Source organism: Oncorhynchus gorbuscha, linkage group LG04 (assembly GCF_021184085.1).
Source record: "Oncorhynchus gorbuscha isolate QuinsamMale2020 ecotype Even-year linkage group LG04, OgorEven_v1.0, whole genome shotgun sequence".
In the NCBI taxonomy this organism is placed as follows: Eukaryota; Metazoa; Chordata; class Actinopteri; order Salmoniformes; family Salmonidae; genus Oncorhynchus; species Oncorhynchus gorbuscha.
The window spans coordinates 71,535,393-71,555,810 of NC_060176.1; the positions used below are offsets into that span (position 1 = coordinate 71,535,393).

A 20,418-nucleotide genomic window follows, 5' to 3' on the forward strand; every position below is an offset into this window, starting at 1 on the left:
TAGATAGTTGTTAGTGTCAACAGATTGATAGATGGTTTTGTTACAGTGTCAACAGAATGATAGATGGTTTTGTTACAGTGTCAACAGAATGATAGATGGTTGTTAGTGTCAACAGATTGATAGATGGTTGTTACAGTGTCAACAGAATGATAGATAGTTGTTACAGTGTCAACAGAATGATAGATAGTTGTTACAGTGTCAACAGAATGATATATAGTTGTTACAGTGTCAACAGAATGATATATAGTTGTTACAGTGTCAACAGAATGATAGATAGTTGTTACAGTGTCAACAGAATGATAGATGGTTTTGTTACAGTGTCAACAGAATGATAGATGCTTGTTACAGTGTCAACAGATTGATAGATGGTTTTGTTACAGTGTCAACAGATTGATAGATGGTTTTGTTACAGTGTCAACAGAATGATAGATGGTTGTTAGTGTCAACAGATTGATAGATGGTTTTGTTACAGTGTCAACAGATTGATAGATAGTTGTTACAGTATCAACAGAATGATAGATGGTTTTGTTACAGTGTCAACAGATTGATAGATAGTTGTTAGTGTCAACAGATTGATAGATGGTTTTGTTACAGTGTCAACAGATTGATAGATAGTTGTTAGTGTCAACAGATTGATAGATGGTTTTGTTAGTGTCAACAGAATGATAGATAGTTGTTACAGTGTCAACAGATTGATAGATGTTTTTTTACAGTGTCAACAGAATGATAGATGGTTTTGTTACAGTGTCAACAGATTGATAGATGGTTTTGTTACAGTGTCAACAGAATGATAGATAGTTGTTACAGTGTCAACAGAATGATAGATAGTTGTTACAGTGTCAACAGAATGATAGATAGTTGTTAGTGTGAACAGAATGATAGATAGTTGTTACAGTGTCAACAGAATCATACATAGTTGTTATAGTGTCAACAGAATGATTGATGGTTTTGTTACAGTGTCAACAGAATGATAGATGGTTGTTACAGTGTCAACAGAATGATAGATGGTTGTTAGTGTCAACAGATTGATAGATGGTTTTGTTACAGTGTCAACAGAATGATAGATAGTTGTTACAGTGTCAACAGAATGATAGATAGTTGTTACAGTGTCAACAGAATGATATATAGTTGTTACAGTGTCAACAGAATGATAGATAGTTGTTAGTGTCAACAGATTGATAGATGGTTTTGTTACAGTGTCAACAGAATGATAGATGGTTTTGTTACAGTGTCAACAGAATGATAGATGGTTGTTAGTGTCAACAGATTGATAGATGGTTGTTACAGTGTCAACAGAATGATAGATAGTTGTTACAGTGTCAACAGAATGATAGATAGTTGTTACAGTGTCAACAGAATGATATATAGTTGTTACAGTGTCAACAGAATGATATATAGTTGTTACAGTGTCAACAGAATGATAGATAGTTGTTACAGTGTCAACAGAATGATAGATGGTTTTGTTACAGTGTCAACAGAATGATAGATGCTTGTTACAGTGTCAACAGATTGATAGATGGTTTTGTTAGTGTCAACAGAATGATAGATGGTTGTTAGTGTCAACAGATTGATAGATGGTTGTTACAGTGTCAACAGATTGATAGATGGTTTTGTTACAGTGTCAACAGATTGATAGATGGTTTTGTTACAGTGTCAACAGAATGATAGATGGTTGTTAGTGTCAACAGATTGATAGATGGTTGTTACAGTGTCAACAGATTGATAGATGGTTTTGTTACAGTGTCAACAGATTGATAGATAGTTGTTACAGTATCAACAGAATGATAGATGGTTTTGTTACAGTGTCAACAGATTGATAGATAGTTGTTAGTGTCAACAGATTGATAGATGGTTTTGTTACAGTGTCAACAGATTGATAGATAGTTGTTAGTGTCAACAGATTGATAGATGGTTTTGTTAGTGTCAACAGAATGATAGATAGTTGTTACAGTGTCAACAGATTGATAGATGTTTTTTTACAGTGTCAACAGAATGATAGATGGTTTTGTTACAGTGTCAACAGATTGATAGATGGTTTTGTTACAGTGTCAACAGAATGATAGATGGTTGTTACAGTGTCAACAGGATGATAGATGGTCGTTACAGTGTCAACAGAATGATAGATAGTTGTTACAGTGTCAACAGAATGATATATAGTTGTTAGTGTCAACAGAATGATAGATGGTCGTTACAGTGTCAACAGAATGATATATAGTTGTGTTACAGTGTCAACAGAATGATATATAGTTGTTAGTGTCAACAGAATGATAGATGGTCGTTACAGTGTCAACAGAATGATATATAGTTGTTAGTGTCAACAGAATGATAGATGGTTGTGTTACAGTGTCAACAGAATGATAGATGGTTTTGTTACAGTGTCAACAGAATGATAGATGGTTTTGTTTCAGTGTCAACAGAATGATAGATGGTTTTGTTACAGTGTCAACAGAATGATAGATGGTTGTTACAGTGTCAACAGAATGATAGATGGTTTTGTTTCAGTGTCAACAGAATGATAGATGGTTTTGTTTCAGTGTCAACAGAATGATAGATGGTTTTGTTACAGTGTCAACAGAATGGTAGATGGTTTTGTTTCAGTGTCAACAGAATGATAGATGGTTGTTACAGTGTCAACAGAATGATAGATGGTTGTTACAGTGTCAACAGAATGATAGATGGTTGTTACAGTGTCAACAGAATGATAGATGGTTGTTACAGTGTCAACAGAATGATAGATGGTTGTGTTAGTGTCAACAGAATGATAGATGGTTGTTACAGTGTCAACAGAATGGTAGATGGTTGTTACAGTGTCAACAGAATGATAGATGGTTTTGTTACAGTCTCAACAGAATGATAGATGGTTTTGTTACAGTCTCAACAGAATGATAGATGGTTTTGTTAGTCTCAACAGAATGATATATGGTTTTGTTACAGTGTCAACAGAATGTCAACAGTTTTAAGCACTGTATTTTGAGGCATTTATCAGATGGAGTCATTCTTGTTTATTTTGAAAAAAATGCTTGTCGTCTTGAATTGCTCTTCCTCATCACCTTGTTCTGTGCTTGTTGTGTTATTGTCAATAGAACCTGGGCTGTAATAACCACAGGTGTTAAAAGTTCTCCCATGGAAACAATGAATAACACTATGGCTGTAGTGTATTTCCTAACGTTGTACCCCTACACACACATATGGCACCCTATCGCTCCCCACTGGCTAGGCAGAGTGGTGGTGGGTGGGGTGAGTGACCAGGGTCAGTGAGAGTGACGGTTGATTGGCTGCCACCCAAAGCCCAGCCTCCAAGGCAGCGTGAGGAACAGTTGTGGTGGTCCGGCTGACACCCAACACCCCCTCTCAGTTCTCAGGTGGATAAGGCTACGGATGGTTGTGATGAGGCCAGGGTGAGAAACTGGGAGAGAGAGAAAGGAGGAAAGAGAGGGAGGGAGAGCGAGTTAACGCCACACCAGCTGTCTGGGCCTCGGCTGCCAGACGTCCCAGAAGGCCGTTGGAGTCGTGACTGGAAGAGGGCTCTGCATCCGCGGGCCTTGTACCTGCCAGATGGGGGAATGGCACCCAAACTCTTTAATTGCATGAATAGAGAGAGGTGCAGAAAAGCAAGGCCTCCGTCTGAACTGAAGGTCAAAACTAGTTTGCTTCTTTTGACAGGCGGAACTACTTCAGCATGCCCATGCGGAGGTAGAAACCTAACAAGCACTGCATTTCTTTCCTCCTGCTGCTGCTTTCTCCTCACACCGTCATTATCTCTCCTGTCTTAATTAAGCGGTAGTCAGTTTGAACAGCGGCGTTCAGTTCTCTCTTTCTTTGGGGAGCCGAAGATTTGGACCAAAGTTATAATTTCAAACCCTTGTTCCACCCTCAGCTAAATGCAAAATCTTGATGGGGTCAATTCTGTTTTAATGGATATCGTGATTGATTAATTGATATTCAACCCATGAATTGGAAACCTGTTATATTCTTTGAAGATTTTTCAATTTATAAATTATGTTTCAGTATTTTGCCAGATTAACCCCTGACCTGGAACAAAAAGACTTGAGGTACTGACAGAAGTTTCTCTACTACACCCTCTGGAGAGGGTTTTCATTCAGGCCCAATGAGTAGGACTAGATTAACACGATGTCTCTCTCCCTCCCTCTGTTTCACTGTCTGCCTCCCTGTCTGTCTCCCTGTGTCTGCCTCTCTCTTTGTTCGTCTCGCTCCCTTTCTCTGTCTGTCTGCCTATCAGAGGGCCAGTTGAGGCACACCACGACAGGGGAGGCGTTTGCGTTCAACGCCCGAGAGGATCTCCACAGGTGGAATCAGAAACGTTACGAGGCGTTGGGAGAGGTACTTATTGTTGCTGCTTCCCCTCTTCACCCCCGTTCACCCCCCTCTAACTCTGTCTATCAATATCCAGTGTTGGCCTATGTTCTCTTGTTGATAGTACTACTGCAGTACTATTCCTTTGCCTTTTGTACTGAGATGGTGCTGTTCTGCTTCGCTATAGCAAATTCAGTTCATTAAAACAAGACAAAATAGGGAAGGAATTTATCCCTGATTGAGGAAATTGAAACTCACTCTGACAGGGTATTGTTATGGGAAACTGATGATGATTTTGATGCCTCTCTGCTCCCCAGTTTTAATAACTCTTTAATTGGATTCAGAGAGTAAGTTGAACACATGCGCATACACTTTTTATTCCTTGGGTTTGTCGTCTAAAGGGTCAGTGCATCATGTATTTGTCTCTGTCTGGTACATCTCCTGAGAGTAAAGTGTGTTTGTGGGCATGGTGCATGGATGGGGGTGGTGGATCCTTCCTTGGCAGGGAGTGGTGATTAGATTTTTTCACTTATAATTCACTGTATCACAATTCCAGTGGGTCAAAAGTTTACATGCACTAAGTTGACTGTGCCTTTAAACAACTTGGAAAATTCCAGAAAATGATTTCATGGCTTTGGAAGCTTCTGATAGGCTAATTTACATATTTTGAGTCAATTGGAAGTGTACCTGTGGATGTATTTCAAGGCCTTTCTTCAAACTCAGTGTCTCTTTGCTTGACATCATGGGAAAATCAAAAGAAATCAGCCAAGACCTCAGAAAAATAATTGTAGATCTCCACAAGTCTGGTTCATCCTTGGGAGCAATTTCCAAACGCCTGAAGATACCACGTTCATCTGTTCAAACAATAGTATGCAAGTATAAACACCATGGGACCACGGAACCGTCATACCGCTCAGGAAGGAGACGCGTTCTGTCTCCTAGATATGAACGTACTTTGGTGTGAAAAGTGCAAATCAATCCCAGAACAACAGCAAAAGGATGCTTGAGGAAACAGGTACAAAAGTATCTATATCCACAGTAAAACCAGTCCTATATCAACATAACCTGAAAGGCTGCTCAGCAAGGACGAAGCCACTGCTCCCAAACTGCCATAAAAAAGCCAGACTGTGGTTTTTAACTGCACATGGGGACAAAGATTGTATAATTGGAGAAATGTCCTCTGGTCTGATGAAACAAAAATTGAACTGTTTGGCCATAATTGACCATCGTTATGTTTAGAGAAAAAAGGGGGAGGCTTGCAAGCCGAAGAACACCATCCCAACCGTGAAGCACGATGGTGGCAGCATCATGTTGTGGGTGTGTTTTGCTGCAGGAGGGACTGGTGCACTTCACAAAATAAATGGCATCACGAGGATATATGTGGATATATTGAAGCAACATCTCAAGATATCAGTCAGGAAGTTTGACTGAAAGCTTGGTCGCAAATGGGTCTTCCAAATGGACAATGACCCCAAGCATACTTCCAAAGATTGTGCAAAATGGCTTAAGGACAAGAAAGTCAAGTTATTGGGGTGGCCATCACAGAGCCCTGACCTCAATCCTATAGAAAATGTTTGGGTAGAACTGAAAAAGCATTTGAGAGCAAGGAGGCCTACAAACCTGACTCAGTTACACCAGCTCTGTCAAGAGGAATGGGCCAAAATTAACCCAACTTATTGTGGGAAGCTTGTGAAATTCTCCCCAAAATGTTTGACCCAAGTTAAACAATTTAAAGGAAACGCTACCAAATACTAATTGAGTGTATGTAAACTTCTGACCCACTGGGAATGTGATAAAATAAATAAGAGCTGAAATAAATCATTCTCTCTACTTTTATTCTGACATTTCACATTCTTAAAATAAAGTGGTGATCCTAACTGACCTAAAACAGGACATTTTCACGAGGATTAAATGTCAGGAATTGTGAAACTGATTTTAAATGTATTTGGCTAAAGTGTATGTTAACTTACCACTTCAACTGTATGCATGCATCAAAATATGTAGGAATGGAGTATGTATCTGAGAAGTGCCCTCTGTGCAGTTTTACATACTTTGATTTGGACTCATAACCCAACCCTCCGGTGCTCCAATGTGCATGCTCTGAGGACGGTAGAATGTGCATGCTCTGAGGACAGTAGAATGTGCATGCTCTGAGGACGGTAGAATGTGCATGCTCTGAGGACGGTAGAATGTGCATGCTCTGAGGACGGTAGAATGTGCATGCTCTGAGGACGGTAGAATGTGCATGCTCTGAGGACGGTAGAATGTGCATGCTCTGAGGACGGGTAGAATGTGCATGCTCTGAGGACGGGTAGAATGTGCATGCTCTGAGGACGGGTAGAATGTGCATGCTCTGAGGACGGTAGAATGTGCATGCTCTGAGGACGGTAGAATGTGCATGCTCTGAGGACGGTAGAATGTGCATGCTCTGAGGACGGTAGAATGTGCATGCTCTGAGGACGGGTAGAATGTGCATGCTCTGAGGACGGGTAGAATGTGCATGCTCTGAGGACGGGTAGAATGTGCATGCTCTGAGGACGGTAGAATGTGCATGCTCTGAGGACGGGTAGAATGTGCATGCTCTGAGGACGGGTAGAATGTGCATGCTCTGAGGACGGGTAGAATGTGCATGCTCTGAGGACGGGTAGAATGTGCATGCTCTGAGGACGGTAGAATGTGCATGCTCTGAGGACGGTAGAATGTGCATGCTCTGAGGACGGTAGAATGTGCATGCTCTGAGGACGGTAGAATGTGCATGCTCTGAGGACGGTAGAATGCATATTGAGATAAACCCTCAGTCTCAACCCATGCGGTATACATGGGCTAATCACACGCCATTGTTTACATTTGTTGTCATGTTTTGTTAATTTGCATCCCCGCTATTTTGCTTTTAATTTTTCCGCTCATTCTTTGAAGTTCAAAGAGAAAGATGGACTCTTTGATGGGATTACCTGTGTGTTTTTCGCTTCTAATCCAGGTATGTCCTTAGAGAACTAGCCCTATGTGTAGTCCTTCCTGTCTTTAGCTGACGGATGTATCCAGCATCTGAAACGCTGGAAGCAAACATTTAGTAGAACAGAGGCGTTTGAACTTCTTGAACGCAGACATCAGACTCAGGCCCAGACGTTTAGAGAAGGAACACTCATCAAGGAGCCAGCATGCTAATAAGATTTGGTGGTTATTAAAAACAGCATCTCATTCCAACATGCAATAGGCTATGTCACTGGTGGCGCTAGCTGTGATAACGAGACATAACGAGAGAGGGGTGTGGCTAAAGTTGGCTTGGACTCCTGTCTGTCTCTGTCTGTGTGTCTGTCCATCCATCTGTCTTGAGGCCAGGTTAATTCACAGGGCCAGGCGACGACAGACACACTGTTTATTATCTGTGCATAGTTCCTTTTATCTCTACCTTCGTGTACATATTACACCTCCATTACCTCGACTAACCTGAAGACCCACACATTGACTCTGTACCGGTACCCCTTGTATTTTGTCTCGTTATTTTGTTGTGTTACTATTTTTTCTTTAGTTTATTTAAGCACATTTTTCTTACTTACTTTTTTAAAATAAACTCTGAATTGTTGGTTCAGGGCTCGTAAGTAAGCATTTCACGGTAAGGTTGTATTCTGCGCATGTGACAAACCATGTGACTTGATTTAATAGCAGTTAATAGTAGTTAGGCCCTATTTTTATATATATATATAAATATATATCTCAACTTGCCTACCTGGTTAAATAAAGGTGAAAAAAAAAAATTATATATATATATATATATATATTTTCACCTTTATTTAACCAGGTAGGCAAGTTGAGAACAAGTTCTCATTTACAATTGCGACCTGGCCAAGATAAAGCAAAGCAGTTCGACAGATACAACGATTCAGAGTTACACATGGAGTAAGACAAACATACAGTCAATAATACAGTATAAACAAGTCTATATACGATGTGAGATGAATCAGGGTAATAGGACACTATATTCCTATGGACATGGACTGGGTCTGGGCTGGTTTGCTATGGTCTAGTTCTGTCTTTTGGACATAATCATTTTCCACCATTGAAAATGAGGGGGTCTTTCTTGTCTAAAGATATTTCTGTATTCTCTTATACATTCAGGGTTTTAATGGTTATTGCTCTCGCTGAGTCTTTTGGGCTATGAAGAGCAGGTCAAGGTTTAGGGGTGAGCGCAGAGAAAGCCCCTGCTGCTGAGAGTCCTCGTTCACAACAATGGCCTTCCTGAACCCCACAATGCATTGTGCGGAGAGAGGGGAAAGGAGATGCGGTGTCCTTCTCTGATTGTCCCTAGTGCTAGGAGTGTGGGGGTGGGAGAGCGCCCACCCACCCTGCGTAGGTGGGGGATACCATCAGTTCGCTCTCTCTCTCTCTCTCTGTCTTTATTCCTCCATCCCTTCCATGGACCTGACAGTTTACAGAGCAGAGCTTGCTGCGCAAGTGCAGTGCTAGGGAAAATGGCGTCCGCATTGTGAGAGACATCACAATACCAGATGTCCAATTTGCACTTCAGCATTGTCTGAATGGGAAGACGATGTGGAGAATGTCTTGATGGCCGTGTAGAGGAAAGATCTGCAGCTGCGGTTGATTGCAGGGGCATTGTATTGTGGTCCCAGATTATAATTCTTATTCTTGTTTATTTATATATTTTTACAGCTCAATACGAAGATCTTTCCAAGGAGCACAAAATTATTCACTGTATTCTACATGCTCTGGAAACTGTTTGTTTAATGTCTCAGTTTGTGGTGAATTAGCAAATTGAATTGTTTGAAAACGTGAATACTAGCCCACTAAACCACTAATTTAAGGAGCTGTTTGTTGAAAAACATTGCTATTGTGTGGATCCCTGTGGATGTGTCCCTCTGAGGGCTCCTACCTGAGCAGTGGTGTGGCTGGAGACAGTAACAGGTTGGTAGGGAGGTGCTCACAGTCAGGAGGATTAAATCATTAAATAGGGAGGTGCTCAGTCAGCCGATCCACATTCTCTCCGTGTTAATATGTCCCACAATTGTCTTTAGTGGCTGCGTGGAAATAGCCGAGCCCGCTACACACTCTCAGACAGACACACAAATTGAACGCTATCTAGTACCACTTGGAGCTGTGGCTGTCTATTTCAGAGTGTGTGTGCAATACAGTACCAGTCATAGGGTTTGGAGACACCTGGTCATTCAAGTTTTTAAAATGTAATTTAGACTATTTTCTATGTTGTATAATAACAGTGAAAACATCAAAACTAATAAATAACACATATGGAATCATGTAGTAACCAAAAAAGTGTTAAACAAATCACAATATATTTAAGATTTTAGATTCTTCAAAGTAGCCACCCTTTGCCTTGATGACAGCTTTGCCATTCTCTCAACCACCTTCATGTGGAATGCTTTTCCAACAGTCTTTCTGGAGTCTCCACATATACTGAGCACTTGTTGGCTACTTTTCCAACTCATCCCAAACCATCTCAATTAGGTTGAGGTTGGGTGATTTTGGAGGCCAGTTCATCGGATGCGGCACTCCATCACTCTCCTTCTTGGTTAAATAGCCCTTAAACAGCCTGGAGGTGTGTTGGGTCATTGTCCTGTTGATAAACAAGTGATAGTCCCACTAAGCACAAACCAGCCATACTGGTTAAGTGTGCCTTGAATTCTAAATAAATCACAGAGAGTGTCACCAGCAAAGCACCCCCACACCATCACACCTCCTCCATGATTCACGGTGGGAACCACACATGCAGAGATCATCCATTCACCTACTCTGCATCTCACAAAGACGCAGCAATTCAACCATATTCTGTGTACCACCCCTATCTTGTCACAACACAACTGATTGGCTCAAACGCATTAAGAAGGAAAGAAATTACACTTTTTTTTGTTGCTATGTACACCTGTTAATTGAAATGCATTCCATGTAACTACCTAATGCCAAGAGTTTGCAAAGCTGTCATCGAGGCATGGGTGGCTACTTTGAAGAATCTCAAATATAAAATATATATTTTTTGTTTAACACTTTTTGGTTTAATACATTATTCAATTAGTTTTATTCAATCTAGAAAATATTGAAATAAAGAAAAACACTGGAATGAGTAGGTGTGTCAAAACTTAGTAGGCTGTTTGTGTGTCTGATCCAGGATGACCTTTTAAGGTGTGTGTGTGTGTGTGTGTGTGTGTGTGTGTGTGTGTGTGTGTGTGTGTGTGTGTGTGTGTGTGTGTGTGTGTGTGTGTGTGTGTGTGTGTGTGTGTGTGTGTGTGTGTGTGTGTGTGTGTGTGTGTGTGTGTGCGCGTGTTTAACTATGGTCCCCACAAGAATAGTAATCAAACAAAAATGTTTAAATATAATTTGAACAACTGGGTAGGTTTTGTTAGTCACCACAAGGTCAAATGATATTTCTTGGTGGTTAAGGTTAGAATTAGTGTTAGGGTTAGAATTATCTTTAGGGTTAGGCGCTAGCGTTAGTTTTAGGGTTAAGTTTAGTGTAATGGTAAGAGTACAGGGTTAGGGAACATTTTGAATGGGATTGAATTGTGTGTCCACACAAGGTTATTTGTACAAGACTGTGTGTGTGTGGTCAGTGTGTGGTGAGTGTGTGCAGGATCAGGTTGAACTGGGCACAGTGAAAGTGTAATTGTTGCTGTAAGTGATAGTTACCCCTGATATGTGACTGGCATGAGGCCCAGGTGGAATTGTATTAAGCCGTTAATAAATTATTTTTCTCCCCTCGCTGCATATGTGGGGTGACACACACACTCTATTCTAATGAACCTAGGCACAGCCAGATGGCTCTATTATGAAGATGTCCCTCTTTCCTTTTCTCTCTCTCTCTCTGTGTGTCCCTCTCTCACTCTCCTCTCTCTCTCTGTGTCCCTCTCTCACTCTCCTCTCTCTCTCTGTGTCCCTCTCTCACTCTCCTCTCTAATCTGTGTGTCTCTCTCTCCTCTCTCTCTCTGCGTGTCTCTCTCTCCTCTCTCACTTTGTGTGTGTGTGTCTCTGTGTCTTTCCCTCTCCTCTCTCTGTCTGTGTGTGTCCCTCTCTCTCACTCTCCTCTCTCTCTCTCTCTGTGTGTCTCTCTCCTCTCTCACTCTTTGTGTCTCTCTCTCTCTGTGTGTGTCTCTCTCTCCTCTCTCACTCTCTGTGTGTGAGCGTCTCTGTCTTTCCCTCTCCTCTATCTCTCTCTGTGTCTCTCACTCTCCTCTCTCTGTCTCTCTCTCTCTCTCTCTGTCTCTCTCTCTCTCTCTCTCTCTCTGTGTCTCTCACTCTCCTCTCTCTGTCTCTCTCTCTCTCTCTCTGTCTCTCTCTCTCTCTCTCTCTCTCTCTCTCTCTCTCTCTCTCTCTCTCTCTCTCTCTCTCTCTCTCTCTCTCTCTCTCTCTCTCTCTCTCTCTCTCTCTCTCTCTCTCTCACTCTGTGTCTCCTCCTCTCATTCTCCTCTCTCTGTGTCTCCCTCTCACTCTCCTCTCTCTGTGTGTCTCTCCCTCACTCTCTCTTACTCTCTCCCTCCCTCTCTCCTCTCTCTTGCTGTCTGTCACTCTCCTCCCTCTCTCCTCTCTTGCTGTCTGTCACTCTCCCTCCCTCTCTCCTCTCTTGCTGTCTGTCACTCTCCCTCCCTCTCTCCTCTCTTGCTGTCTGTCACTCTCCTCCCTCTCTCCTCTCTCTTGCTGTCTGTCACTCTCCTCCCTCTCTCCTCTCTTGCTGTCTGTCACTCTCCCTCCCTCTCTCCTCTCTTGCTGTCTGTCACTCTCCTCCCTCTCTCCTCTCTTGCTGTCTGTCACTCTCCCTCCCTCTCTCCTCTCTTGCTGTCTGTCACTCTCCCTCCCTCTCTCCTCTCTTGCTGTCTGTCACTCTCCTCCCTCTCTCCTCTCTCTTGCTGTCTGTCACTCTCCTCCCTCTCTCCTCTCTTGCTGTCTGTCACTCTCCCTCCATCTCTCCTCTCTTGCTGTCTGTCACTCTCCTCCCTCTCTCCTCTCTCTTGCTGTCTGTCACTCTCCTCCCTCTCTCCTCTCTCTTGCTGTCTGTCACTCTCCTCCCTCTCTCCTCTCTTGCTGTCTGTCACTCTCCCTCCCTCTCTCCTCTCTTGCTGTCTGTCACTCTCCCTCCATCTCTCCTCTCTTGCTGTCTGTCACTCTCCTCCCTCTCTCCTCTCTCTTGCTGTCTGTCACTCTCCTCCCTCTCTCCTCTCTTGCTGTCTGTCACTCTCCCTCCCTCTCTCCTCTCTTGCTGTCTGTCACTCTCCTCCCTCTCTCCTCTCTCTTGTTGTCTTTCACTCTCCCTCCCTCCCTCCCTCCCTCTCTCTCTCTCTCTCTCTCTCTCTCTCTCTCTCTCTCTCTCTCTCTCTCTCTCTCTCTCTCTCTCTCTCTCTCTCTCTCTCTCTCTCTCCTCCTCTCATTCTCCTCTCTCTGTGTCTCCCTCTCACTCTCCTCTCTCTGTGTGTCTCTCCCTCACTCTCTCTTACTCTCTCCCTCCCTCTCTCCTCTCTCTTGCTGTCTGTCACTCTCCCTCTCTCCTCTATCTTGCTGTCTGTCACTCTCTCTATCTTGCTGTCTGTCACTCTCCCTCCCTCTCTCCTCTATCTTGCTGTCTGTCACTCTCCCTCCCTCTCCTCTCTCTTGCTGTCTGTCACTCCGGATCCCTCTCTCCTCTCTCTTGCTGTCTGTCACTCTCCCTCCCTCTTTCTTGCTGTCTGTCACTCTCTCCTCTCTCTTGCTGTCTGCCACTCTCCCTCCCTCTCTCCTATCTTGCTGTCTGCCACTCTCCCTCCCTCTCTCCTCTATCTTGCTGTCTGCCACTCTCCCTCCCTCTCTCCTCTCTTGCTGTCTGTCACTCTCCCTCCCTCTCTCCTCTATCTTGCTGTCTGTCACTCTCCCTCCCTCTCTCCTCTCTCTTGCTGTCTGTCACTCCGGATCCCTCTCTCCTCTCTCTTGCTGTCTGTCACTCTCCCTCCCTCTTTCTTGCTGTCTGTCACTCTCCCTCCCTCTTTCTTGCTGTCTGTCACTCTCTCCTCTCTCTTGCTGTCTGCCACTCTCCCTCCCTCTCTCCTCTATCTTGCTGTCTGCCACTCTCCCTCCCTCTCTCCTCTCTCTTGCTGTCTGTCACGCTCCTCCCTTTCTCCTCTCTTGCTGTCTGTCACTCTCCCTCCCTCTCTCCTCTCTTGCTGTCTGTCACTCTCCCTCCCTCTCTCCTATCTTGCTGTCTGCCACTCTCCCTCCCTCTCTCCTCTATCTTGCTGTCTGCCACTCTCCCTCCCTCTCTCCTCTCTTGCTGTCTGTCACTCTCCCTCCCTCTCTCCTCTATCTTGCTGTCTGTCACTCTCCCTCCCTCTCTCCTCTCTCTTGCTGTCTGTCACTCCGGATCCCTCTCTCCTCTCTCTTGCTGTCTGTCACTCTCCCTCCCTCTTTCTTGCTGTCTGTCACTCTCCCTCCCTCTTTCTTGCTGTCTGTCACTCTCTCCTCTCTCTTGCTGTCTGCCACTCTCCCTCCCTCTCTCCTCTCTCTTGCTGTCTGCCACTCTCCCTCCCTCTCTCCTCTCTCTTGCTGTCTGTCACGCTCCTCCCTTTCTCCTCTCTTGCTGTCTGTCACTCTCCCTCCCTCTCTCCTCTCTTGCTGTCTGTCACTCTCCCTCCCTCTCTCTCTCATCTCTCTTGCTGTCTGCCACTCTCCCTCCCTCTCTCCTCTCTTGCTGTCTGTCACTCTCCTCCCTCTCTCCTCTCTTGCTGTCTGTCACTCTCCTCCCTCTCTCCTCTCTTGCTGTCTGTCACTCTCCTCCCTCTCTCTCCTCTCTTGCTGTCTGTCACTCTCCCTCCCTCTCTCCTCTCTTGCTGTCTGTCACTCTCCTCCCTCCTCTCTCTTGCTGTCTGTCACTCTCCTCCCTCTCTCCTCTCTTGCTGTCTGTCACTCTCCCTCCCTCTCTCCTCTCTTGCTGTCTGTCACTCTCCCTCCCTCTCTCCTCTCTTGCTGTCTGTCACTCTCCTCCCTCTCTCCTCTCTCTTGCTGTCTGTCACTCTCCTCCTTCTCTCCTCTCTTGCTGTCTGTCACTCTCCCTCCCTCTCTCCTCTCTTGCTGTCTGTCACTCTCCCTCCATCTCTCCTCTCTTGCTGTCTGTCACTCTCCTCCCTCTCTCCTCTCTCTTGCTGTCTGTCACTCTCCTCCCTCTCTCCTCTCTTGCTGTCTGTCACTCTCCTCCCTCTCTCCTCTCTTGCTGTCTGTCACTCTCCCTCCCTCTCTCCTCTCTTGCTGTCTGTCACTCTCCTCCCTCTCTCCTCTCTCTTGTTGTCTTTCACTCTCCCTCCCTCCCTCCCTCCCTCCCTCCCTCCCTCCCTCCCTCCCTCCCTCCCTCCCTCCCTCCCTCCCTCCCTCCCTCCCTCCCTCCCTCCCTCCCTCCCTCCCTCCCTCCCTCCCTCCCTCCCTCCCTCCCTCCCTCCCTCCCTCCCTCCCTCCCTCCCTCCCTCCCTCCCTCCCTCTCTCTCTCTCTCTCTCTCTCTCTCTCTCTCTCTCTCTCTCTCTCTCTCTCTCTCTCTCTCTCTCTCTCTCTCTCTCTCTCTCTCTCTCTCTCTCTCTCTCTCTCGCTGTCTGTCACTCGCTGTCTGTCACTCTCCCTCCCTCCCTCCTCTCTGTCTTGCTGAAAATACTTGTTTTCCACCATAATTTGCAAATAAATTAATAAAAAAATCCTACAATGTGATTTTCTGGATTTTTTTCTCTCTCATTTTGTCTGTCATAGTTGAAGTGTACCTATGTTGAAAATTACAGGCCTCATGTTTTTAAGTGGGAGAACTTAAACACAATTGGTGGCTGACTAAATACTTTTTTTGCCCCACTGTATATACATTTACAAAATAACATGTAACTATTTACACACTTTCAATGTTTGGAAGACCCTCAGTCCTCTATCAAATCAAATCAATTTATATAGCCCCAGCCTAAAACCCCAAACAGCAAGCAATGCAGGTGTAGAAGCACGGTGGCTAGGAAAAACTCCCTGGAAAGGCAAAAACCTAGGAAGAAACCTAGAGAGGAACCAGGCTATGAGGGGTGGCCAGTCCTCTTCTGGCTGTTCCGGGTGGAGATCACAGTGGTTGTAGAGGGTGCAACAGGACAGCACCTCAAGAGTAAAAATGAACAGTTTAGGGTTCCATAGCCGCAGGTAGAACAGTTGAAACTGGAACAGCAGCAAGGCCAGGTGGACTGGGTACAGCAAGGAGTCATCATGCCAGGTAGTCCTGACGCATGGTCCTCAGAGAGAGAGAAAGAGAGAATTAGAGCATACTTAAATTCACACAGGACACTGGATAAGACACCCATTCGGAGTCAGTGTCACTGTGAAAGAAAATGTTCAGTTAGAATAGTTTCACATATGAGCCCTGTATCAACAGGTATAATAAACAGATATATATATATATAGAGAGAGTATAGAGAACAGGGCGGCAGGGTAGCCTAGTGGTTAGAGCGTTGGACTAGTAACCAAAAGGTTGCAAGTTCAAATCCCCGAGCTGACAAGTTACAAATCTGTCGTTCTGCCCCTGAACAGGCAGTTAACCCACTGTTCCTTGAACGTCATTGAAAATAAGAATTTGTTCTTAACTGACTTGCCTAGTTAAATAAAGGTTAAAAAAACATAAGGTTGAATACATTATTATGACCTGCTAGATCTATTTTATATTATGACATTTCAGCTAGATCTACTGTCTCTTTTATATTATGACATTTCAGCTAGATCTACTGTCTCTTATATTATGACATTTCAGCTAGATCTACTGTCTCTATTATATTATGACATTTCAGCTAGATCTACTGTCTCATTTATATTATGACATTTCAGCTAGATCTACTGTCTCATTTATATTATGACATTTCAGCTAGATCTACTGTCTCATTTATATTATGACATTTCAGCTAAATCTACTGTCTCTTTTATATTATGACATTTCAGCTAGATCGACTGTCTCTTTTATATTATGACATTTCAGCTAGATCTACTGTTTCTTTTATATTATGACATTTCAGCTAGATCTACTGTCTTTTATATTATGACATTTCAGCTAGATCTACTGTCTCATTTATATTATGACAGACCAGCTAGATCTACTGTGTCATTTATATTATGACATTTCAGCTAGATCTACTGTGTCATTTATATTATGACATTTCAGCTAGATCTACTGTGTCATTTATATTATGACATTTCAGCTATATCTACTGTCTCTTTTATATTATGACATTTCAGCTAGATCTACTGTCTCTTTTATATTATGACATTTCAGCTAGATCTACTGTCTCTTTTATATTATGACATTTCAGCTAGATCTACTGTCTCTTTTATATTATGACATTTCAGCTAGATCTACTGTCTCATTTATATTATGACATTTCAGCTAGATCTATTGTCTCTTTTATATTATGACATTCCAGCTAGATCTACTGTCTCTTTTATATTATGACAGACAAGCTGTATCTACTGTCTCCATTTCACTTTGGCCATTGTTGTGGGCCTGCCCTCCCCTCAACAGCCTCAAATAGGCTATTTCATGTGGGTTGGGGTGGGGCGGTAGACACACGCATCTCACATTTCATGACATTACATGTTTATATATTGCTTCTAAAATGTACAAGAAATCACAAATAATATTCTATATTATTAATTTCAAACAAGGGCATTAGCATGATAAGAACTTACCAGTCCAAAACGATGTCCTCTCTCGTTCAAAAATATTCCTCCACAATCGCTAAATGAATCGTTCTACAGCCATCTCTGTCTCACTTTCAAACAATGCAGTGCGTAATATGTGTTTCTCCTTCCGATATGAAATTTCGATAGCGAATGACTCACTTTACGCTGGAGCTTACTACATGGGTTGGTCTTGCAACACATAAACATGACCTATTGCGGTTTACCTCAGCTCATTGACTATCTACCCAGCTAGATTTCAAGACTATCAGTGGTCATTGGGTTAAAAGATAGTCAATCAACGAAACAGCTGGCAAATCATTGGTGCACAATGATGTCATGACTTGTTGTCTTCAAATCGGTTTCTTTCAGTCAATACGTCTCGCGAAATGGCCCATCATGTTTGGTTGTGTTACAAACAAACCAGTTGATTGCAGTGAAACCAAACATGACTGGAAAAGTCATGTTCTGTGTGTGTTATTTACCTGGAATGTGTCGTTTCAAATGGAATGAGACGGAATTCACGACACAAGCGGTTCACAAAATGTTTCGTGTTAGGCTATAAAAACGGATTTTATCAAACAAAAGATTTGGAATTGCAAACAGACGAAGATCGTCAAAGGTAAACAATTTATTTTAATGCAGTTTGTGATTATGTTACGCCTGTGCTGGTTAAAATTCTTGTTTTTTAATGGGGCTCTATGCTCAGATAATCACATCGTGTTCTTTCGCAGTGAATCCTTTTTTAAATCTGACAACGCAGTTTGATTAGCAAGATTCTAGGCTTTCGATACATGTGAGACACTTGTATTTTCATGAATGTTTAATATGATAATTTATGTAGCGATCACGGCATGTTGTGGAATTTCAGACCACTAGCGGGTTCAGTGGGCAGAGAGGTTAAACACACATACATACAGAGAGGGAACAGTAGGCCTCTACACTGTTTTCCCGTTAGCTGGCACCAGGGCGTGCGAAGGCAACGGCGAGCCTTCACACCCCTATCAGTCACGGCTGTTTTGTTTGGAAGTTAAGAGGAGCAAAATAGCAGCTGTCTCTCTTGATTTATCACTTCTCATCACTCCTCAAACCCCACAGCACGGCTGGAGGAGAGGCAGGGAGGGAGGGAGTGAAGGAGGCAGGGAGGAGGGACGGAGGCAGAGAGAGAGAGCGGCAGAGAGAGGGGGGGGTGGAGAGAGGGGAAGCGAAGAGGGGGAGAGAGGCAGAGAGAGGAGGGAAGCAGAGAGAACGATAGAGTTAAGGTGTGCGGGAGGGAGAAAGGGGAGGGAGGAGAGTCCAATACTATACAAGCGAATTATCCTTGGGCCAGCTTCTGAGGGTAACACCTGAGGTGATCATTAGGCTGCCATTAAGGATCGCAGCGCAGCACATACCCAGAGATGAGAGAGAGTGTGGGAGTGAGAGAGACAGAGAGAGGTGAGACCAAGAGAGACAGGGAAAGAAGAGAGAGGGATAGAGCTAGAGAGAGAGATGAGCTTCCGCATTTTTCAGCTTGTTTTTACATAAAGATAGATTTAAAGTTAGATAAACTTAGATTTTCCGGCGAGGACATATACAGGATACTACCCTCCGCAACATTTATTTTTAACCTTTATCTAGCTAGGCAAATCATTTAAGAAGCAGTTCTTATTTACAATGACGGCCTAGGAACAGTGTGTTAACTGCCAGATTTTTACCTTGTCAGCTCAGGGATTGGATTCACCAACCTATCGGTTTCTGGCCCAACAGTCTAACCACTACGCTACATAACCTTCGCTCCATATCAAAACTCCAAACCTACAACCTGATTTTGGACAAGATTGCCTGGAAGGATCCCTACTACCAAAGATGTTTATTTCCAAGATATACAGCAAATGCTCTGGCAAACAAACAACAGCAAGCTGAAAACAACCTAGAACTGTTTGAGTACTTTCAAAGTCAAGAAGAGAAATACATCACAATGATATTTTACTTTATATGGACTGAATGCTAAGTTAAGGCTACTAAGCTTGCTTGGACAGATCATATCTGACTGCAACCTCAATTAGCACTGAGTTGAAGTGAGAGGTGTCAAAGCCCAAACTAAATGGGGAAGGGACTCGGTGTATACTAAATTGGTATAGAGCAGACCTAACTCACTCTATTCAATTAATCAAAACAGGAACATGTTACATTTGGCTAGAAATTCAAAAGGAAATTATCTCAGACAAAATGTCCTCCTGTGTGCTACCTACAGTGCCTTGCGGAAATATTCGGCCCCCTTGAACTTTGCGACCTTTTGCCACATTTCAGGCTTCAAACATAACGATATAAAACTGTATTTCTTTGTGAAGAATCAACAACAAGTGGGACACAATCATGAAGTGGAACGACATTTATTGGATATTTCAAACTTTTTTAACAAATCAAAAACTGAAAAATTGGGCGTGCAAAATTATTCAGCCCCCTTAAGTTAATACTTTGTAGCGCCACCTTTTGCTGCGATTACAGCTGTAAGTCGCTTGGGGTATGTCTCTATCAGTTTTGCACATCGAGAGACTGACATTTTTTCCCATTCCTCCTTGCAAAACAGCTCGAGCTCAGTGAGGTTGGATGGAGAGCATTTGTGTACAGCAGTTTTCAGTTCTTTCCACAGATTCTCGATTGGATTCAGGTCTGGACTTTGACTTGGCCATTCTAACACCTGGATATGTTTATTTTTGAACCATTCCATTGTAGATTTTGCTTTATATTTTGGATCATTGTCTTGTTGGAAGACAAATCTCCGTCCCAGTCTCAGGTCTTTTGCAGACTCCATCAGGTTCTTCCAGAATGGTCCTGTATTTGGCTCCATCCATCTTCCCATCAATTTTAACCATCTTCCCTGTCCCTGCTGAAGAAAAGCAGGCCCAAACCATGATGCTGCCACCACCATGTTTGACAGTGGGGATGGTGTGTTCAGGGTGATGCGCTGTGTTGCTTTTACGCCAAACATAACGTTTTGCATTGTTGCCAAAAAGTTCAATTTTGGTTTCATCTGACCAGATCACCTTCTTCCACATGTTTGGTGGGTCTCCTAGGTGGCTTGTGGCAAACTTTAAACAACACTTTTTATGGATATCTTTAAGAAATGTCTTTCTTCTTGCCACTCTTCCATAAAGACCAGATTTGTGCAATATACGACTGATTGTTGTCCTATGGACAGAGTGTCCCACCTCAGCTGTAGATCTCTGCATTTCATCCAGAGTGATCATGGGCCTCTTGGCTGCATCTCTGATCAGTCTTCTCCTTTTATGAGCTGAAAGTTTAGAGGGACGACCAGGTCTTGGTAGATTTGCAGTGGTCTGATACTCCTTCCATTTCAATATTATCGCTTGCACAGTGCTCCTTGGGATGTTTAAATCTTGGGAAATCTTTTTGTATCCAAATCCGGCTTTAAACTTCTTCACAACAGTATCTCAGGA

The 20,418-nt window shown here is 43.4% G+C and overlaps 1 protein-coding gene across 1 annotated transcript in view; it reads left to right on the top strand.

Moving 5' to 3' along the window:
- Positions 1-20,418, top strand: part of LOC124033048 (cotranscriptional regulator FAM172A homolog) — a 301,295-nt gene that overhangs the window by 9,656 nt on the left and 271,221 nt on the right. Inside the window, exon 4 of the mRNA XM_046344970.1 lies at positions 4,241-4,341. Coding sequence (XP_046200926.1) covers positions 4,241-4,341 — 101 coding nt within the window. The remainder of the gene's footprint in view (positions 1-4,240; positions 4,342-20,418) is intronic.